General features: G+C 44.5%; 2 protein-coding genes across 2 annotated transcripts in view; one reads left to right on the forward strand and one right to left on the reverse strand.

Annotated features, from left to right (window-relative positions):
• The window catches only part of tmeff2a (transmembrane protein with EGF-like and two follistatin-like domains 2a), an 83,680-nt gene extending 80,479 nt beyond the window's left edge, over positions 1–3,201 (forward strand). The window contains exon 10 of the mRNA XM_035394245.1: positions 2,775–3,201. Within this exon, the coding sequence (XP_035250136.1) occupies positions 2,775–2,871 (97 nt within the window). The 3' untranslated portion in view covers positions 2,872–3,201. The remainder of the gene's footprint in view (positions 1–2,774) is intronic.
• A 4,110-nt stretch (positions 3,202–7,311) lies between these two features.
• The window catches only part of ftcdnl1 (formiminotransferase cyclodeaminase N-terminal like 1), a 59,405-nt gene continuing 47,701 nt past the window's right edge, over positions 7,312–19,015 (reverse strand). Inside the window, exon 8 of the mRNA XM_035393553.1 lies at positions 7,312–7,463. Within this exon, the coding sequence (XP_035249444.1) occupies positions 7,362–7,463 (102 nt within the window). The 3' untranslated portion in view covers positions 7,312–7,361. The remainder of the gene's footprint in view (positions 7,464–19,015) is intronic.

A 19,015-nucleotide genomic window follows, 5' to 3' on the forward strand; every position in this document is an offset into this window, starting at 1 on the left:
TGGCCCACTCTCAACTGATGTTCCCCCTCTTGTTGCCACTAGCTGCTGTTTGTTTGCAGGGTTTTCATCTAACAGCGTGCTCGGGGAGGCATGGGGCCGCGCGATTGATGGTGCCAGGACAGCTTTATTAGAACCGGGGACTGCATTCTGTAACAGAGGGGCTCCTACCTCATAAACAGCCAACGCAAGCGCATTACTCGCGTCCGCTCACATCCTGGCTCAGACTGAAAGCAGGCCGCTCCTGGATGCTTCTTGTGCAAAAAAAAAAAAAAAAAAACAGCGCCCCCTGGTGCAGCTCCACCCTCACGTCACCCTCAGGGCTGAAACATTTAGTTCCTGCCAAAGCTCTGATTCTCAAAGGCGCTGTCAGCATCAAACATTTTTTACCCAGAGTGCTTTGCTTCAAGCCCTCCCACAAGACTCCAAACGGTGTACGCCTTTCGCCGCAGGCCCCTTACATTGATTCATCGCCCCTCCTGAGCTGCTGTTTCCACGGTTACACCCAGTGCATAGAGCAGACAGGCCCCTCTGATCTGGGGGGTGAGAGGTTAATCATCAGAGTGCTTGCGGCTGTGCAGAGTATTAGCATTAGCGTTCATTAGAAGTGGAAGCCCATTAGAAGTGGTTTTCATTTACATTTATAAAAGTGTGGAGCTGAACATCACGACTGACAAACTTGTGCAGGGTATAATACGCAGTACAACAAAACACAAGACTTGCTGTATGTCAGTGTTTATAAACAGTGGTTGTAATAATAAATGTATGTGCGCAGCAGACTTGCATAGTCTTCACAAAGGCATTGCGAGAATTACTTACAGGGCAGTTTTATAAAAATGCGTCAGCCCAATTTTTGAACAAGAGGGAATTTTAGGCCAGTTCTGCTCTGTGTTGTTTTTTCTAAAGCGCAATAGGAAAGCGAGGCCTGAAGCTGTTCCAGAGTCAGTTCTGTGCTGGGGCCGTGTCATCCTGACACTCCTGGGACTGGTCTCAGATCAGTTCTCTCTGACTGACTGAAGCCCGTGCTCTGGCGTTGCTCTGCAGTAATTAAAGGGCCTCTAAGTCTCCTCGCTCGCTCCCCCCAGACTAAAGGTTCTGCTTCTGCCAGCCTGTTTGAGCCCAGAGTACAGCTGACAAGCGGATCTAATGGCAAGAGGTAAATCTTTAAATCTGGAAAAGCCTGCATCTTGCTTTATTGCTGGAGAACTGGCTCTCCTCTCATTTCATTTTGGCTCAGGCCCTGAGTTCTAAGGCCTCTGCTCTGCTCCGACTACATCAGATATACTCACAATGGTGCATTGCAAATCTGTGTCCCAGAGGAACACAACAGGGTTACGTGCAAGTAACCTGATACAGGAAACGCATGCGCACTCTTTTATTAGAGCTAATACACACACTCACATGCCACAAAGAATGAGAAACACGTTCCTCAGAATGGATTCACTTACACACACATAGAGATGCACAAACACCTGTACAGACATACGTCTACACAGGTCTCAAGGCACTGTCGGCCAAAAGAGACCATGAAATGAAAGGGAGAAGATTGTGTGTCTTCCTGTTTTTACCTTTGTGTGAAACTTGCCAATAGATGATGCTGATGTCTTGACTCTTACGTAATTTTCTATGAAGGCATATATTGGAATATTCATATTACTAATAATAAGCTCCTCCCATCTGTCCAATCGGAGCCATCAGAGGATGTAAGGAGAGGAGCATAGGTCTTTACACACAGGAAGAAGAAAGAGTTACTAAGATGAAATATGAATCAGATATGTGCAAATAGGTGAAGAAAGACTAGAGACAGAGACGGATCAGAACTGTGATGGCAGGTGATGAAGAATCAAAGCCCTGCGAATGGTCAGAGGCTCCGAAATGTTCTGAGAGATCGAGGGCCTTAATCAAGAGGCGTGCACCCTTTCTCCAGCCACCCGAACTAGACCCTTCTCGGTTCTCTAAGGATGCCTGTCTCACTCAGACCAAAGAAAAGTAATTAAAGAGACACATATCAGCACTGCCGGCGCACCCCTCCCCCCGGAGTGCTCAAAGACAGCGGCCCACGCTGACCTATGCAAAACATGACATTTAATAAAAGTGTTCATGACGAAAAATAACAAAGGCACAGGGTCTCATGCCTGAGAGATCGCTCACAGCTGAGGAGTTTCGCGAAAGGGTAGGGCACTCAAACGAGCGCGCTCCGCGTCCCTTTCGATATCAACACCTTCCGTGAGGGAATGAAAAAAACCTCCAGCCTCTCACCCCAACGTTTCCTGTTCCTGACAGGATTCCTGCTGATGGTGGTGTGAGCTTAATTAAATCGTAACCCTCTGCTGCCTGTGAAAACCCACCTAGCAGAGTGGAAGGAAAAAGGGTTGCTCTTATTATGAATACTACATGACCTTCTCCACATGGGCGTCACACTCCAAACCTGCAGTCCCTGCTGGTTTTCAGTGTGTTTTGTAACATAAGTCCTTCCTCAAATCTGGTTTTGCGTGCTGAACCTGGCTGCTGATTGGAAGGAAACAGCAGACGTCTCTCAGGGATGTGAATTTGGCAGCCCTGTTTTTATGCAAACTGGATATCATTTCAGAAAGATACTATTACAGGAATTTGTTCTCAGTAACTAATTCAAAGGTTGAATTGTATACAACTGTGAATATTGTATACTTTGAAACTACATATTCCTCTGAGGTGTAAGCCTGCCAAGATTAATTGATAATCGTGAGAATAGTATTGAGGTCACAGATAACCCAGAGGCCTTTCTCTTTTTCTGACAGGAAGTGCCCGAGGACCAATAGGATCAACCGCCAGAAACAGAACGCCACTCACTACAGCTCAGAGAACACGATGCGCGCCTCCACCAGGCTGATCTGAGGAAACCCGGGAACAGCGTGCACGAGAGGGGCGGACCACAGCCCCACCCGCCCCCTTCCAAGCCCCACCCCCCTCTGCATCTCCCTCCAGCCCAGACACTGTGGACTGACCCATAAGGAGGGGGGTGAGAGGGAGGGGTGGAGCGTCGAGGGGGAGGTGGGGGTGGCAGGAACTCCACGCGTTGCCTTGCGTTTGTGGTATACGACACCAATGAAGACATGACGATATTACAACTATATTTGGTTATGTATGGATATATTTCAAATAGTTAAACATTGTCTTGATGGGTTTTTTTCTGTAATGTAAATAAATAATTTATATCACAAAATGGATGAGGCTGCGCTTGCCTTCTTAGAACATCCTGTCACACAGGTTCACTGAGGAGTTCACCTGACAACCAAGACATGGCTCAACAGGTCTCAGACCCAAAGTTCACCTGCAGTCCAATTAAAATGTTACACTACATTATATTTGGCAGATTATTTTATCCACAGCAATGCACAATAAGTGTGTATCAAAGGTAATTGGAACAAATACAAACACAGGCCAGATAAAGTACAATTCTATCATAAAGTAGCCGCTATCCAGAATGGCTGTAGTCGTAGCCTTGTCCGCACCAGGGTAATGAAGCTCGGGCAGTTTCTGGTCAGGGCCTTGCGTTGGACTGTGGGTGCCGAATGGATTTCTACTCGTATCAGAAATCCTCAACCTATGTGACGAGCCAAATTGCGCCTCTCTGTCACAGGACTGATTCACTCTGGCAGATGGGAAGAACGGCACAGTAACAGGGAAGGTATGAGACAGAGAGAGAGAGAGAGGCAGAGAAAATGAATGGGTCGTATGGGAGACGTGGTTGGCTGGAACAGAACGCAACTTTATTTCATAGAAATCTGCTGAAATCCCACTGTAGCATGGAAGCCATTTATAAAATTCCAGCTCAGTTGGCTTTCTGAACCTCAACAATAACTGAGGAAACGCAGGGTGATGAATCTTATTGTTTGGGCCCTCTGTTATACTTCCTACAGTAATTCTGAGAGAGAACAGAAGAAGGACAGCGCTCGTGGCTTCCTAATTACACGGTGCGCTTTTATTTAGCATAATAGCATATCCCGTTGCTAGACCCTCCAGGGCTGCAGTCGTTCACGCAGTTTAGCGAAGCTAAATGTGGGTATGCAATTAAAAAGGCGGTTTCTCGAGTCGAGGCGGTGAGTAACGGGTCGGGCTCTAGGGTCTGAGCGCCGCTGGAGGGCGGGCGCAGAGCGGAGCGCGTGAAAGGAGAGGTGCGAAGGCGGAGCCAGCAGGTTGGAGCTCCGATCCGCTGCGCTCACGCCGGGGAGTCGACACGCTGAGCGCAGTACAGACGCAAATGCATTCACCTGATTTACAAATCCCGCCGTCTCCTCCCTCTGCTCCCGTCCTGCTTCGCCTGCAGTCCCACACGTAGGCGGGGTGGCGAGAGACAAGGGCTCTAATCCAGGGCAGATGGGTTGCTTAAATTCCCAACTGGAGGGAAAAACAGGAGGGCAGAGGTACCTAAAACAAGACTGCGGGGACTTCTACGTATGCTCCTCTTAAAACTATACCCTCTAATCCATTTGCTACTTAGCGCTCTATATCTCCCTCCAATGTCTACGGCATTGCTGGCTTAAGTAATGACATCTAATATCAGCTGTGACACTGATAGCTTGGTATCGTCTCTGATCTTTTCCAAACCTTTTTTCATGCGCTTACATTATGTGGTTCTGCCAAATGCCTAAATGTGAATGAAAAGGAAACCCAGCGCAGCCACTGAACCATCGCTGTACGTAATGTCATCCTCTTCACAAAAGCAATTTGGGGCGTGGCCTTCTGGTCCGGGCAGCGGTCAGCAAAACAGCTCTCAATACGCAGAATGCCTACCTGCCACGGCAGACGTGCCAGGATTTTGGTCTGGGGGTGGGTAACTCATGCGCATCGATCCCATAATTCTCTCCGTTGCTCAGGAATCAATGTCTGCATGCTCACCGACAGCAGCGAGCCTGTAATAAGCCCTACCCTCATGGGGGTGGGGGGGGGGGGGCGTTGGCTGTCAGGTGGAATCACAGCTAACAGCCGCTAGCAGTGCAGTTACAGAACGGGCTCTGCGATGGCTGGCACCAGCCCGCTGTCTGGCCTGCCGATGGGGGGAGGGGGTAAGGGAGTAAGGGAAAGCCAAGTAAATTTCGAGTTGCAAATAAATTGGCTGACAGATGATCCTCACATGTGCTCGTTGCCCTGATTAATTACGGTTCTCTCCCCGGCGCCAGGCCTCGGAAAAAGATGCCGGAGACAACCGGTGTTTTTCTGCTTCAAACACAGCCCAAACGCAGGAGGAGGTTGGGTTTAAATGCTGAAGCGCTGCTAAGTACCATTTATGAGGAAAAAAAAGGGCAGCAGGCTTTGAGCAGCAACGTGCAGTACAGCAGCAGTTATGGGTGCAAAGATGGGTGAAAAGATAACTTGACTGACCGTGGTCTGTTCAGCATGTACAAAACTTGTGCCCCCTCGACGCAGCGTGGGGAGAGCATGCTATGGAGCACTCAACACTGGACCCAATTTTGAATTCAAAACCCAGGTAGAAAAGCGTGGAGGAATTGATGAGCTTTAGCAAAAACGAGCAGCATAGTTATGTCAAGTCATACATTACAGAGGAGTTTCAGTGCGTGTGCGTGTGTGTGTGTGTGTGCGTGTCTGTGTGCATGCTCGTGTTCTTGTATGTGCTGGAGAAAGACAGTGTTGTGGTGGCACACATCTGAAGACTCTGACAGTGTCTCCCTGGGTTTAAGACTGCGTCAAATATGAAAACAGTTTGTTTTTTTCCTCAAGCTGTTGCCTAGGTGAAAGCATCGATCCACTGCATCTCTCCCATTGGTTTGTTTGTGCCGCACACCTAAGCATCTCTCCTGATTATTTGGGGGCACCTGGGTGCCCTGGTCTGACGTCAGCAGAGCCCAGGGGGTGTGAGGGATCTGGCTGCACCTCCACATGGGGGAACAAACTGAATTAAGGCTTAAACACACCTCTGATGTCAGTTATGTGTCACACCAATTAGCCTCTATATAAAATGCCACACAGACCTACTCTGTTTCCCTAAAACCCATTCTTCTCTAATTAGTGTAATAACATCTCACAAAAGGTAGAAAGGGACGTGGTGACATTATCACTCTCTCACTGTAATGGTTGATTTGTGTAACCTCATCTAATAAACAGTCAGATTGATGGTTGTGTGACATTACGCCTCCTGTTGTTTTTCTGACGCTTTTTGAAGCTAACGGGTACAGTCATTTCCTTTGGATAACTAATGCGCATACGCCTTACGCCTGATCGCTCTGTTTCGCTTGAGAATGAAATGCACGTCAGCGGCTCGCAGTACAACATTTCAGCCATTAGTTGTGCGTACACGCGGTCTGTGGACAGTTTGTGCAGAGGTGCTCAATGTTACACATCAGGTTGAAATTTGATAAATCACAATGCTCCGGTGGAAATGAGCGTATGCACAGATGATATATGTGGGCCCTGGTCCTTCACAAAATACAGACTATGTCCAAAAAGCAACCAAACCCCTTGCAAAGGCATGTCAGAGAATGTCCTCACTGACAAGAACAAGCCTTTACTGTTATATAGCATGCAAGGTCTACAGCAAACTCTATAGTCAACTATTAATAAGTGAATACTAAGCTATTTTACAATTCTGATGAGCCATGAGCACATGAGTTATGCTGGTTGATCTCATTAGAATAAATCAAAGAACAAATCAAATAAATTTGAATAAATTTACTAATACCTTCTGAAATCAATCTAAAAGTAGCTGTTATGGCAAGAATATGCATTTTAACTTTCAGAATTTTCACCAGTAAACTGTCTTAACGACATTCAAAGTATTCAGCAGCATTTGACGGGACTTATCGAGTGCAAAAGTGAAGATTCAAATAAGTACAACTTCAGTGGGCTACATGAATGGAGGACATCCGTCCTGTCCCCCTCCCACCCCCATTTAAAACAACAAAGGGTCAACACAGGGCAGAAAGCAGCAATCCCAATTTTGAACTTTTCAACTAGGTTACTCTGCTGATCACACCCAAATCAGTGATGTCAAAGCAGGCATTTTTCCATTGACAGCTGAAGCACAATACGTGTAATGACACCACTGATAGGGCGTGGCCAGCAGTGCAATCAGTGCAATCAGGTTGAACATTTGAACCCACAGCGAGCACTGCAGCAGCAGTTCCCTGCCCTGTGACTTATACTTTAACATGGCAGAAACACATCCCCAGGGGTCCGTGTGACATCTCACCCCACAGGAGCTTGTTTTCAGCTCAACACCACAGCCTGTCACCCGGAAAGCCCAGCTGCCTCGCTGGTACCTCAGTCAGCGATGCTGAAGCTCCTATGGCACGTGGAGGAAGACTCGCCCACTCTGAAGGGGTGGGGGGGGAGAGACTCCAAATGGCGCACCAGACAAGGAGGCAGCGTCACGTCGCAGGGCCTGGAGAGGTCTCTGAACCAGTCCCCATTCCAGTCGGGTGCTCGGCCAGTGCAGCAAATGGGTATGGGATGCAGAAGGACGAGGGCGCCTGTGGTACGAAATCGCATGTGTCAACACGGATCAGGCAGGATATGATTATCAACCCACGGCTGAAAGTGCAGAGCTTGAAGCAAACAAGCAGAGCAAATCAATTCTGTGACCTGCAAACAAATTCAGCTACCGCCCAATAGCAATGAGAACTTGCGGTTTAACCCTCACGTATTTCTGCTTGGAAAGGACAAGCTCTATTTCAAGAAAGGAAGTAGTCAAAAATTAAGAGTTACCAGTAGCTTGACCTCTTTCCACAATGACTTGATCATGCCAGACCATGGTGAAACAATTATTTTAAATAATTAACCCCTTTAGACTTCAAACAATCTCTATTTTCAATTATATTACAACAATATTCTTGTTTCGTTTGAAAATTTGGTTAGTAACATGTTTTATTGCAAATTCTCAGGGATCTGCAAGAGTGATTTTGAAATACATATGTGGCTTAATTCAGGTATAATCCATAAAGAAGTCTATCAACTGTAGCCACGCCCATTTTTCTCCCCAATCCAGAGTTCCCGTTCATAGCTGTCAGCCTGTCATGTGTCTGCAACTCTCCTTAGCAATTTGCAAAGGAAGACCCCAGCACATTCTGTGAATGTCGACAGTCTCAGTTTCCTTAGTGATAACAGTAGAAAAATGCCAAATATTGTTTTAAATGAATATCCATTTTAATTCATATAAATCTAATTAATATTTTATTAATTGTCCTTCATCACGATTGGATTGCTTCCTTGCCGACACTCTGCCCTTATTTATAAAGGGTGACCATCCGCACTATTCAGCTGCTTCTATGTGTCTCACAGTTTTATGGACCTCTGGCTGGAATCACCACCACGCCTTACAGCTTCGCTGTGAACTGTGCTGGCTGTCGTCAGGCCTTTAGCACGGTCGTGTAACCCTAGCGACCGTGAGGCTACCACTGCAGAAACGCGCACGGACACCGCCGCGGGGGCCCTGACCGGGTCGAGCGCCGAGCGGCAGCGTATTTACATAGCGCCCTGATCCCTCCTCCCCGCGAGACGAGCAGGAGTTCAGCCTGCCCTCAATTATTCATCTCGCTTTAACCTTCAGATATGAGCTTTATTTGCTTGTGTCTTTAAAGCGGCTTTTACTTGTCTCTGTGGGCTGAAAGGCAACCTCGGTGACGCTAGGCTGCAGTGATCATTTTGCATCTTGTTGTTGAGGGGGGTGGGGGGGTGGGGGGGGGGGGGCATAGGGGACGGAGCGGTTTAAGCTGCCGCCAGTCACAATCTGAGCCTTTACCTGTTTATTGTACTCATACAGCAGCCAACTGCATGTTGATGGTTAAACTCTTCGGCTGATGTACTGGTCTGTCAGCTGCAATCACAGGCCATGGCCTCCAGATGTCAGTACTGTGCCAGGTTTGCTGGATGGATTCAACCGCCGTGGCCTCAGCTCACGCAGATAATGCTCGTATTAAAGGTATTGTGAATGCAAAATGCAGCTATTGTTGCCAAAGACTCGACTGGGACATCGCATTTCGAGCGGCAAGGACGTGGAGCAAAGTTCATTGTAAGTTCTTTCAGGTTTGATTGCTGAGAGGGAAGTGAACCAGAAACAAGTGTTTACCGTCCTCAGAGTGAAAGAATAGAGTTCACTCTGTTCAGCCTCTTTCCATCATCACCAGCTCCGCAGGCAGAAACTCAGCAAATGCAACAAGCCTTTTCCTCTGCAAGCCAGAGGGCGTTCTGTAAGTACGCTGTGCACTGTTTGGCAAGCTCCGAGTTGTGAGTTTAAACAGTATTACGTGCTTTGAGGTCTCCACAGAGGCAACTGGTGAAAAACCATTCACTCTTTTATGACCGCTGGGTGACTGCGACTGTATGGCAGTGTCAAACTGCGCGAGTCGGGAAGAGGTTGACAAGTCTTTGAAAAAAAAAAAAAACAGACAGAATGGCAAATTCATTTCCTGTGGAGAATTCCAGATGTGCTGGGAAGAGGGGGCCACTTCCTGGTCAGCCTGCAGATCGCCCGTGGAATTCACCCTGCCGTTTGTTAACCTTCCCACATGCGCGCGTGTATGTGTGCACATACATCCTTATGTGTGTGTGTGTGTGTGTGTGGTGGGGGTTACATAGGACACTTGTCTAGTGAGAGGTTTACACTATGATAATAGCTGTCACTGTGTATTTAACCTATCCAGCAGAAAATATAGCAGCCTTACACTAACTGTTTGTCTAAATATAGATCCTCAAGCTGTCCAACTCCCAGCTAAATATGAGTAAGAATGAAATAGTGTAAGACTGACTGTGTATGTGCGTCAGCATATGTGTTTGGCATACAGAAATGTCGCCTTGAATGTTTTTGGCAAGGGTGTTGCACTAGTATTTGCAATTTTGCATAGTACAATTTTTACATAAAACTCTGAGATGTGCTTAGTATTCTCAGGCAGGCAGCACACTAATAAGCGTCATACCCAAGCAAGTTATACTGCATCTACCTCATGCCAAAATGAACAAAACTCAAATGAGACTCACTCTGTACTTTCTGTTATTATTAACACTATTCATTTGCTAAACAGGTGACTTATGTTCCATTACTGTAGATGTGCACAGATTATGTATTTACAACACTATCCAAACACTGTATATCCTCTGATGTATACAAGTCATGTGTCTTGCTGAAATTTACAATCTCAGTTCCCCAATGGGGAATTTAACCTGCAGCATTTAGTAAAGTTTCTTCGTCTCCAACACACAAGTAGAATTTACCACTAGACGGATAGAGGAAAACAAATGGTATTCCTCCTGTGCTTCAGTACCACCCTGTTCTGGGGGTCTAAACACCAACCCATGCAGTCAAATAGTTACATTTTCTATTTTTTTTAATTCATCCATTCAGTCAAAAGGTTCACGAACAGTGACCGTTTTATTTTTGGCATGTCACTTTCAGGCTTGCGTTACAAAAGGGGGCGTTACAGCAGGGGTTAAGTGAAAAAAAGAGCCCTGTGGAAGAGCAGTTAAAATGTTATTTTGTTCTTATAAATCAAGCGAAATCTGCCCGGCGCCATGCAAATAGTCCCCGTTTTTTTTTTTCCTGCGAGCCTTTGATTGGCCCGTCTCTCCGCCACGGGGTGCCGTGAAGGACCTGGAGCGGGAGAGCAAGTGGAGCGCGTGCAAAGCGTGTCACGTGATCGGGAGCCGCCCGGCAGGGCTCCGCTGCATTTTCGAGGCTCTTTTCCGCAGGGTACTTTCGAGGGAATTTGCATAGCGCGGTCTGCCGTGAGCAACGGCGGGCTCCGAGCAGACAAAACAGGTGCGAGCAATCACAATCAGGCTTTCTGCCGCAGAAGAGGTGGCCCTCTCTTTAAAATGATAGCGTAAAATGGCTGCTCCAGCAGGTTCCAGAACAAATAAATAAAAAAAGAAAGATGGGTGGCCCTGGGAGTGTGTGATACCCACTTCCAGTTCACTATCTTCTGTTTCAAAGAAGCCCACTCCCTCTGTTCTCCTTGTTGTTCTTTGTTATCAGGGCTTTACATCAGTAGACATATTATTGGTGCGCTCCACTCTGTCTACTCTACACTCACTGGCCCAGGTATTGCAATATCCAGCTTTCCATTCCAGCCAAAGAAATAACTACGGATCTCTGGCCCCACGACATGCCCATTGTTGGCCCGGTTACAAGCTCACCGAGTGCAACTAGCCAACCGCCTGGTTGTGTCACATCAGCCAGCAGCTAAGCTTTCAGTAAGAAAGACATTTCTCACCACTTCTAAAATACCACACCAGCTTCAAACAATTCTAACTCAGACAAAAAAATTTACTGCAATTAAATGCCATGGATTGTACCTCATTGTTTGAATGGCACGTAAATACTGAATTATCACCTACAGATTGTATATTGTAATTACAATTATAGTGATGATAACAACAAATCCTGTTCAAATGAACTGAACTAATTCACATGTTTTTCATTATAGCTATTGCCATCACTCTAGTTGTGACCAGGGATTCATATTTAAAAACAATGGTACTACTTATAACAGCTTTGTGCTTTGGTTGCTATGGTAATCAAAAACTTTGAATGCTCATAATATTGCTTAGTCTTAGTCTCCATTTATAATACAGACATTTCACATTTTAGATTATTTTCTACATGCAACAAAACAAATTCCCCAGAGAATGATAAGTGAAATTACCTGCTTGACATAACATAACTACAAATGACTCCTGATGACATTGGTTGGAATACCTTCTTGAGGTCACCTAAGTGCCAATGATGAATTGAACAAAATCCATCAAAAATTAACTGACCACAAAATAACTGTTTTGCAATGGCCATCTCAATCTACAGAATTCAACCCAAGCAAAAATGTGTGAGTTGAAGAGGGCAGTCCACAGGTGCAGACCAAAATATCTGAAGGATCTTAAAATATTTTGACCCTTCATCCTCTATGGAGGAAGGGTCGAAATTCCCCGAAGTACTGAAAGGCGTCAATAATTGTTACACATACCTTTCAGAAATAAAATACTTATGAAACAAAAATTGTATTGCTATAAAATAATACAATTTTCACATTTTGAGCATACAATGACTTGTATTGCTTATTTTATATCAAGGGTGTGAATCATTTTGGAGGGCACTGTAAATATACACTATAAAAATGTTCTCTGTTAAATCTGATAGAGAGTATTTTTTGCGTGTTAGAATAATAAAAATTGTGTTATTCTAACTGCATGATGCACTGGGAACATTTATCCTAACTTCACAAACATTTCCAGAATGTTCTGAAAAACAAAAAAAGATTCTCACTGGGATTAATTGCCCTGTCGCAGGCAAGCTTTTTGTCAGGTGCTTGTTTTACTCCTCCTTCTGAAGAAGATGTATGTTAACATTCAGGGAGTCTGACAGAAAGAAAAATAAAACAAATAAATGAATAAAGTCAGATTGAGACAGATTTTGAATGTATCATTCACACAAGGGATGCAGACCGAACAGGAATTATTTATACAGTATCAATAATGCAGGGGTGAGATTAATCTTCATTTTAGCCTTGTCAAATGTGCGTGTGAGCACCTGGTTGGAACCCTCATAGGCTACCTGTGTGAGAGGTGGAAAGATCTGGAAAACTGAAGAGCAGAGAAAAGAAAAGGGTAGAAGGGCCCAGTTATCAGCTCAGTCTTCCTCTTTGAGATAGCCAGCACAAAGCACTCACAGTCTACTTCTTTAATGCATTAGTAATGATGCCTAAATGTCTTGTGTGTGCGTTTGTGTACAGTATGTGTGTACGAACGTGTGTGTGTGTGAGTGTGAGAGACAGAGAGAGAGAGAGAGAGAGAGAGAGAGCGAGAGAGAGAGATGAAAGGAAAAGAGTAAATGAGAAAGGACATCGGGCAATTGTAGGCCCAAAATACAACAAACGGCTTTCATCATGCTCTAGCGCATGCAGGGGCTATGCTCACTCCGATAAACCGGTTTGCACATTATCAACCTACATTAAGGCCCTGCATCATATCTGTATTAGCACCTGCTCCTCTGTGTCTATAATAAGAATTCCTGGGTCACATCACAGTAGCTGTGCAGATTTATAAGCAACCGTTTGACAAGCACAAAGGCCTCTCCTGGCTAATCAGCATCAGCACCCACTGATACAAACAGTACGAAGGATCAGAAATTCAATATCTCTTGACAGGTAGGCCCACTTTACCCCAATTCTAACATACTTCTGCACCTATTGTGGGAGATGTATTATTGCACAATACAAGCCAAAATGAAACTTGAACTACCCAATCCAATTTAACTCAAGATTCCGCCCCATATAAAAAGGCGCTGTTCATTCAAGGTTTTACAAGTGCCAAAGTTATTGTCATTGAAAGACAGGGAAGCAGTACACTGTCTCCATGTGCTTTTGTTCCCTCTGCAGTGGTTTTATTCCTTTTGTTGTGTCAGGTGAAGGCCAAAAGACAGCCTGTCTTTGTAAATGATTATCTTTTCTTGACAATCTCCTTCCAAGTCAAGTCCATGAGCCACTCAGCCTTATCTTCTCATCTACAGCCTCCTTTACTGAAAGACCGTAGCGTCTTAAAACTGCAATTGATAACAGCCACAAACCGTAATGATAGCGATCTGTTGCCAGACAGTGGCCACAGCAGAGGCCAATATATATAGTCCAGCACACCCGTCAATCAGTCTGCGTCAATCAATCATCCTTTCGAGCACTTCTCTTTCTGTCAGCTGAAATAACTGAGATGGGGAGGAGGAGGCTGAAAAATTTAATTTTAAAATAATTCAGTGCAGACATAGAAACTTCAAAGCGGGTGGGAATTCATTGAATTCACACACTCCACTAAGAGAACTGCTGCGTTTCACAATTCGCAGATCTTATTTTACCCCTGGAGTCTCAAATAAAAGACTCTGAAATAATCGCTTCAATAGTGCTCATTATCGTTTCACTTTTTTTTCCTTCTTCTTTTGCTTATCTTAGAGGGAAAAGCGGCTATGTTCATTTGAAGTGAACTAATTTACATATTTTTAACATATTGCTATACCTTGGGTGTGACCAGGAATTAATATTTAAAACCACTTCTGGGCCTAACAATTCAAAATGCTAACAAACTGCACAGAAAACTTGATACTGCAATGGCGATATTGTGAAGTGCAGGTAAATATATTAACACCTCTCCTAAATCAAAAAAATGAGTGTATCATTACTGACTTAAGTGACAGGATACACAGCACTGTTGTGCTACATACACTGAATTATAGGGCCATTAAGAAAAAAAAAAAACTGAACCGCAGCTTCCCTGAAAATAAATGAGCAGTATTTTACATTGTGCAGAAGCCTCAATGACACTTTCAGTTATCACAACAAGAGGAAAGAGGACAGAGAGCATGCCACACTGTGTACCAATCAGAAGCAGAAGGTTTGCCCTGGTAAAGTTATCCACAAATACACTGGCTCCCAATGCCAAATTATTTCAATAAATGGGACAGCTTTTTATGTTGCCAGTACATAGGAAGCTGAAACAGGGAAGCAACTGGAAGTTACAAGGCCAGTGCTGCCCACCAGTATGTTTCCACATGAGTATGAATATTCCACTGACTGAATATGGTACAGTAAAAAATAAAGATAGATATGTAGGCAGACAGCTAGACTGGTTGGATGGTCAACTGATTTCAGTCAGTTAATTGGGTGGTTCATTTATCAGTTCTGTTAGTTTGCTCATGTGTTGTAATAGCTTCCACGAGCTGGAAATGTTGAATATCCTTAGGACCCTCAGTCCACCATAGCAGTGTCAGCGATCCTACACTGCAAAAGCTGATCATAACAACACTGGCCCATGTGAAAAACAAAAACATAAAGAAATGACACACTTGCATACACATTGCACACACAGGTTGTATAATTTTTGCAGCATGAGCAGAAGACTGTTTGTTTAAATACTGGTAGTATACAGAACAATTGTATTAATCAGGACTATGGGCTTTTACCCAGTGTTCTCCAGCATAACCCCAGCTTTAAGATGAGTTTCAAACAATGAATGTTGTTCAGTTCAGGGTGTGTCAACACACATTTGATTTAATGTAATTATTACTCATGCCCTCTTAAAGTGATGACCAGGGGAAATAAAAACACATCTAAATGACAGCACCTCCTACGGTGCAGTAGCCCCATCACTTCTCTCACTATGGCATTGGGTCTAACTTGGTCCCTCGCTGGCCCTCTAACACCACTTCCAGAAATAGCCTTATTTTCCCAAGAGGTCTTCAATGCAAGTACTAACTTCACCCACCGCAGCCAACTTGTCTTCAGGCTTTGGCAGCCAGCAACAGTAGAAAGCTACAGGGTGGTACTTTATGAATGTACACTCTAGTGGGTATTTAGGCCAGGAGAACTACTCGGTTTCACATGAAAGCTGTCACCAGATTCAGAGGAGAAAATATGAGAAATGTGCACACGAAATCCACTTGGTTTCCCCGAAACTTCAATAAACACAATCTCATTTTATCCCACACTGTTCTTTTCAAACAGCTGCCTTCAAGACACGTCCCCAAAGCTCTCGATTCCTAAAAATAAAGGGAATTTAATGTAGCTGTAACCAGCTACATTAGTTTGTCCCAAAGACATTCAAGGCACTCAGAGGCTATCAGTTTCTGTCATTTAGATATTCCTCTCCTCTTGGCTGCACTAGGTCTCTCTTGTAGTACTATGTGGCTTGTAGGCTGTAAAATGTAACAGTGAGGTTGAAAACTGGCAATTACAAGTTTGGTTTAGAAAAAAGAAAGACACAAGAAGAACAATGACAGCTCATCTATAATGCCTTGCTGAGATATTAGGGTCATGACCATGCAGATTTATGTTGGTGGTAGTCATACTGACCCAAATGAAAACTGTGTGTGTGTGTGTGTGAGAGAGAGAGAGAGAGAGAGAGAGAAACAAGAAAGCACATCAGGCAATTGTGGGCTCAAAATACAACAGTCAAACCGCTTTCATCATGCAGGGGCTACGTGTGTGTTTGTGTGTGCGTGTGTGTGTGTTTGTGTGAGTGTGAACAATCAATACCAGGACCGCCAGCCAGTTATTTCTTTGCTTTTTAAACTGTTGATCGGTTTCTATTTATAGATGCCCACTAAAAAATTATTTCCCGATAAGGAGTTTTCATTTTGCAGTTTTTTTAAGGCACAGACTGTGCAGAAGACATGTGCGATTCCCCCTGTGTGGGCGAGGGTTCAGTCCCTGCCGTGGCACTTTCTCAGCTGTGGTCACCTCTCTATGTGCTATACTCTCTGCTTTCTGGAGGGTGGACTGTCCTGCTCTCCTTTAAAAAAATGCAGTCAATAAATTCTGGAAATGAAGCAACACATTTTATGTCTATGTGCCATGCATGTTTAAATTATGCATATTGTATGTAATGCATTCACATCTTTCATTTTTGTTATATAATGTGATTTAAAGGAAGGTGGGGATTATCTCTGTTTGAGTCCGCACCAGACTTTCTTCATCTGCTAGATGCCCACTGACATGCCGCACTCAAAGCATCGCTTCTCACTTACTGCCCCCTGCTGGCCAGACACAGGTCTACATGCTACAGGACTGCCTCACCCGGTGGTCGCTTACAGATAGTAAGCTGTAGTCAGTTTAAAGCAAAGACACTTAAGGTTCAGGGCTGTGCTGTACCAAGTGCCTGAAATTAGATGTGTTCTGACATTCCTTGTTTTCGGAATGGTGTTGCATCGAGATGTGGGGAGATGCAGACAGAGAGCGGTGAGATGTGACTGAGGGAGCCTAAGAGAGCTATGAAGCTCTCTCTCCCTCTCTCTCCTCTCTCTCTCCCACACACACACACACACACACTCCCTTCCTGTATTTTTGTCTCCCACACTATGCAACTCTGTCTAAACTTGTCTATCCCTCTGTCATCTCTCTATCTCTCTCACTGACACACTCCCTCCCTCTTTCTCTGTCTCGGTCTCTCTCTCCCTCCCTCATCTCTCGCTCTGTTTTCCCAAGATGGCTACAGCCAGAGTTTCTGTAAAGAAGGTCCACACAAAAACACAGTGATGTGCATTGGAATGGGGGACGTGCGCGGGGGCGGACGTGCCGGGGAACATCAGCCAATAAAATGCACAGATAATTGCCGTCTGAACAATGTGCATCAAAGATGAGTCTGCAAAGCTGTCACACGCTCCCTGTTGTATTCATACGTTCTTCATTTTGTGATTACCTTCCAAGCCAGGATATTTTTTAGGTTTTTAACCTCCTGTGCTTGGCTCATGTGTGGCACAGGAACTCTGCTGTGAGCCACACCTTTAAACCTCTCAGAGGCACTACGCCAGTAAATAACTATAAATCTAACTGCCATTTCGGTCCAGTCAAGCACCGTGAGAATTTTCACCTTGACGAGGGTAGCGATTGGTGCTCTGAAGCTTAAAATAGCCACACCCCAAGATAAGACTTCCAAGAACATGGGAGCTTGAAACAGTTAAATTGGTCCTTTCATGAAGCTTAAGTTGCACCAGGACAGTATCAAACCGTGACAATCTTGACAACTTTATACACATAATGGTGCATGACTGCATTTAAGTGTGAAAGGGGTTAGACCGGCTTGCAGGTTTCTGAATGGAGTTTGCGGTATATGGGAATGCGACAGCTTGAAAAACATCAAACTGCACATGAGCGAGCAACTGTTCCCCAGTATAAGCTATTTTCTAAATTCATAAAAGTGAATTTATCCTTTAGCTCCATTTGTGTATAACACAGACAGGAACAGTACGTGCACAAGCACAGGAAGTACAAAAATACAGTAGTCTCTCTCCCTAATCCCACCATTTTGCCATGCTGCAATACATGCTCTTCCTGCTTTTAATCTTAAATGTAGTTGCACAGCTTCCCCAGCAGAGGACACTTGTTCACTAGCAACTGTGGCTTTTTATCTGTTGATGAACTTCTTTAACTCTGTATAAAAAATTTTAAAAAAAACATGATTTATTGTGTAAAAATCTAACTATTTTCACCCAGACCAAAGGCCTGTAAGTACAAACCCTGAGTTGCAGTACTTTAACGATCAATTTAAAAAAGATTAATAATTATGTTATTACTAATAATTTGTATCATAGAGCTGCACATTTAGTTCAATATACTGATACAGATATGTGTATTATTGTCACACTAGTGATTTGGTCATTCCGGGACCTGTTTTTGTAAGAATCAGTTTTAACTGTGTATTTCCCCGAGTGCTACGGTCATCCCCTGCTCCTGAGGCACAAAAATTTCACAGCAATGCTACTACAAACATAGCCTTTCAACTGTTATTATACAGCATACCTATGACACAGCAGTTATTATAACATTGCGCATATATACTGTAGATGTACTGGGATGGAGTCTAGATCCATATAGACTGTAGAAGTACGTTGATGTGCGCATGTGTATGTGTGAGTGTGCACGTGTGTCGATGTGTGTAGGAGTGTGTATATGTGTGTGCTTGTGTGTGTGTATGGGAGTATGTGTATATGTGTGCATGCATGTTTGTGGTGTGTGAGTGTGTGTGTGTGCCTGTCTCTTTGTGTGTGTGTGCATGTCTGTGTGTGAGTGCGTGTGTGTGTGTGTGTGCATATGTGTGCTGATGCGTGTGGGAGTGTGTATATGTGTGTGCTTTCGTGTGTGTGTACGCGAGTGTGTGTATACATGTGCATGCATGTCTGTGGTGTGTGTGTATGCATGTGTGTGTTGATGTGTGTGGGAGTGTGTATATGTGTGTGCTTGTGTGTGTGTGTGTATGGGAGTGTGAGTATACATGTGCATGCCTGTTTGTGATGTGGGAGCGTGTGTTTGTGTGTGTCTGTATGTGAGTATGTGTGTGTGTGCATGTGTGTGTCTGTGTGTGTATGTGTGTGTATGTGTGTGTGTGTGTGTGTTAGTTTTTTTTAGTGAGAGTTTGTGAGAGAATGCGGATGAGGATAAAGTCTGTTTCCAAGTCTCAGCAGTGGGAAGGAAAGGTGATGTAATGGAGGCTCCTGCTCAAAACAATGGTGTACAGGAAGCCAGCTTCATTAAGAGAAAGGGCCACTCATTGCCCTTTC

This window comes from Anguilla anguilla, chromosome 15 (assembly GCF_013347855.1).
Source record: "Anguilla anguilla isolate fAngAng1 chromosome 15, fAngAng1.pri, whole genome shotgun sequence".
In the NCBI taxonomy this organism is placed as follows: domain Eukaryota; kingdom Metazoa; phylum Chordata; class Actinopteri; order Anguilliformes; family Anguillidae; genus Anguilla; species Anguilla anguilla.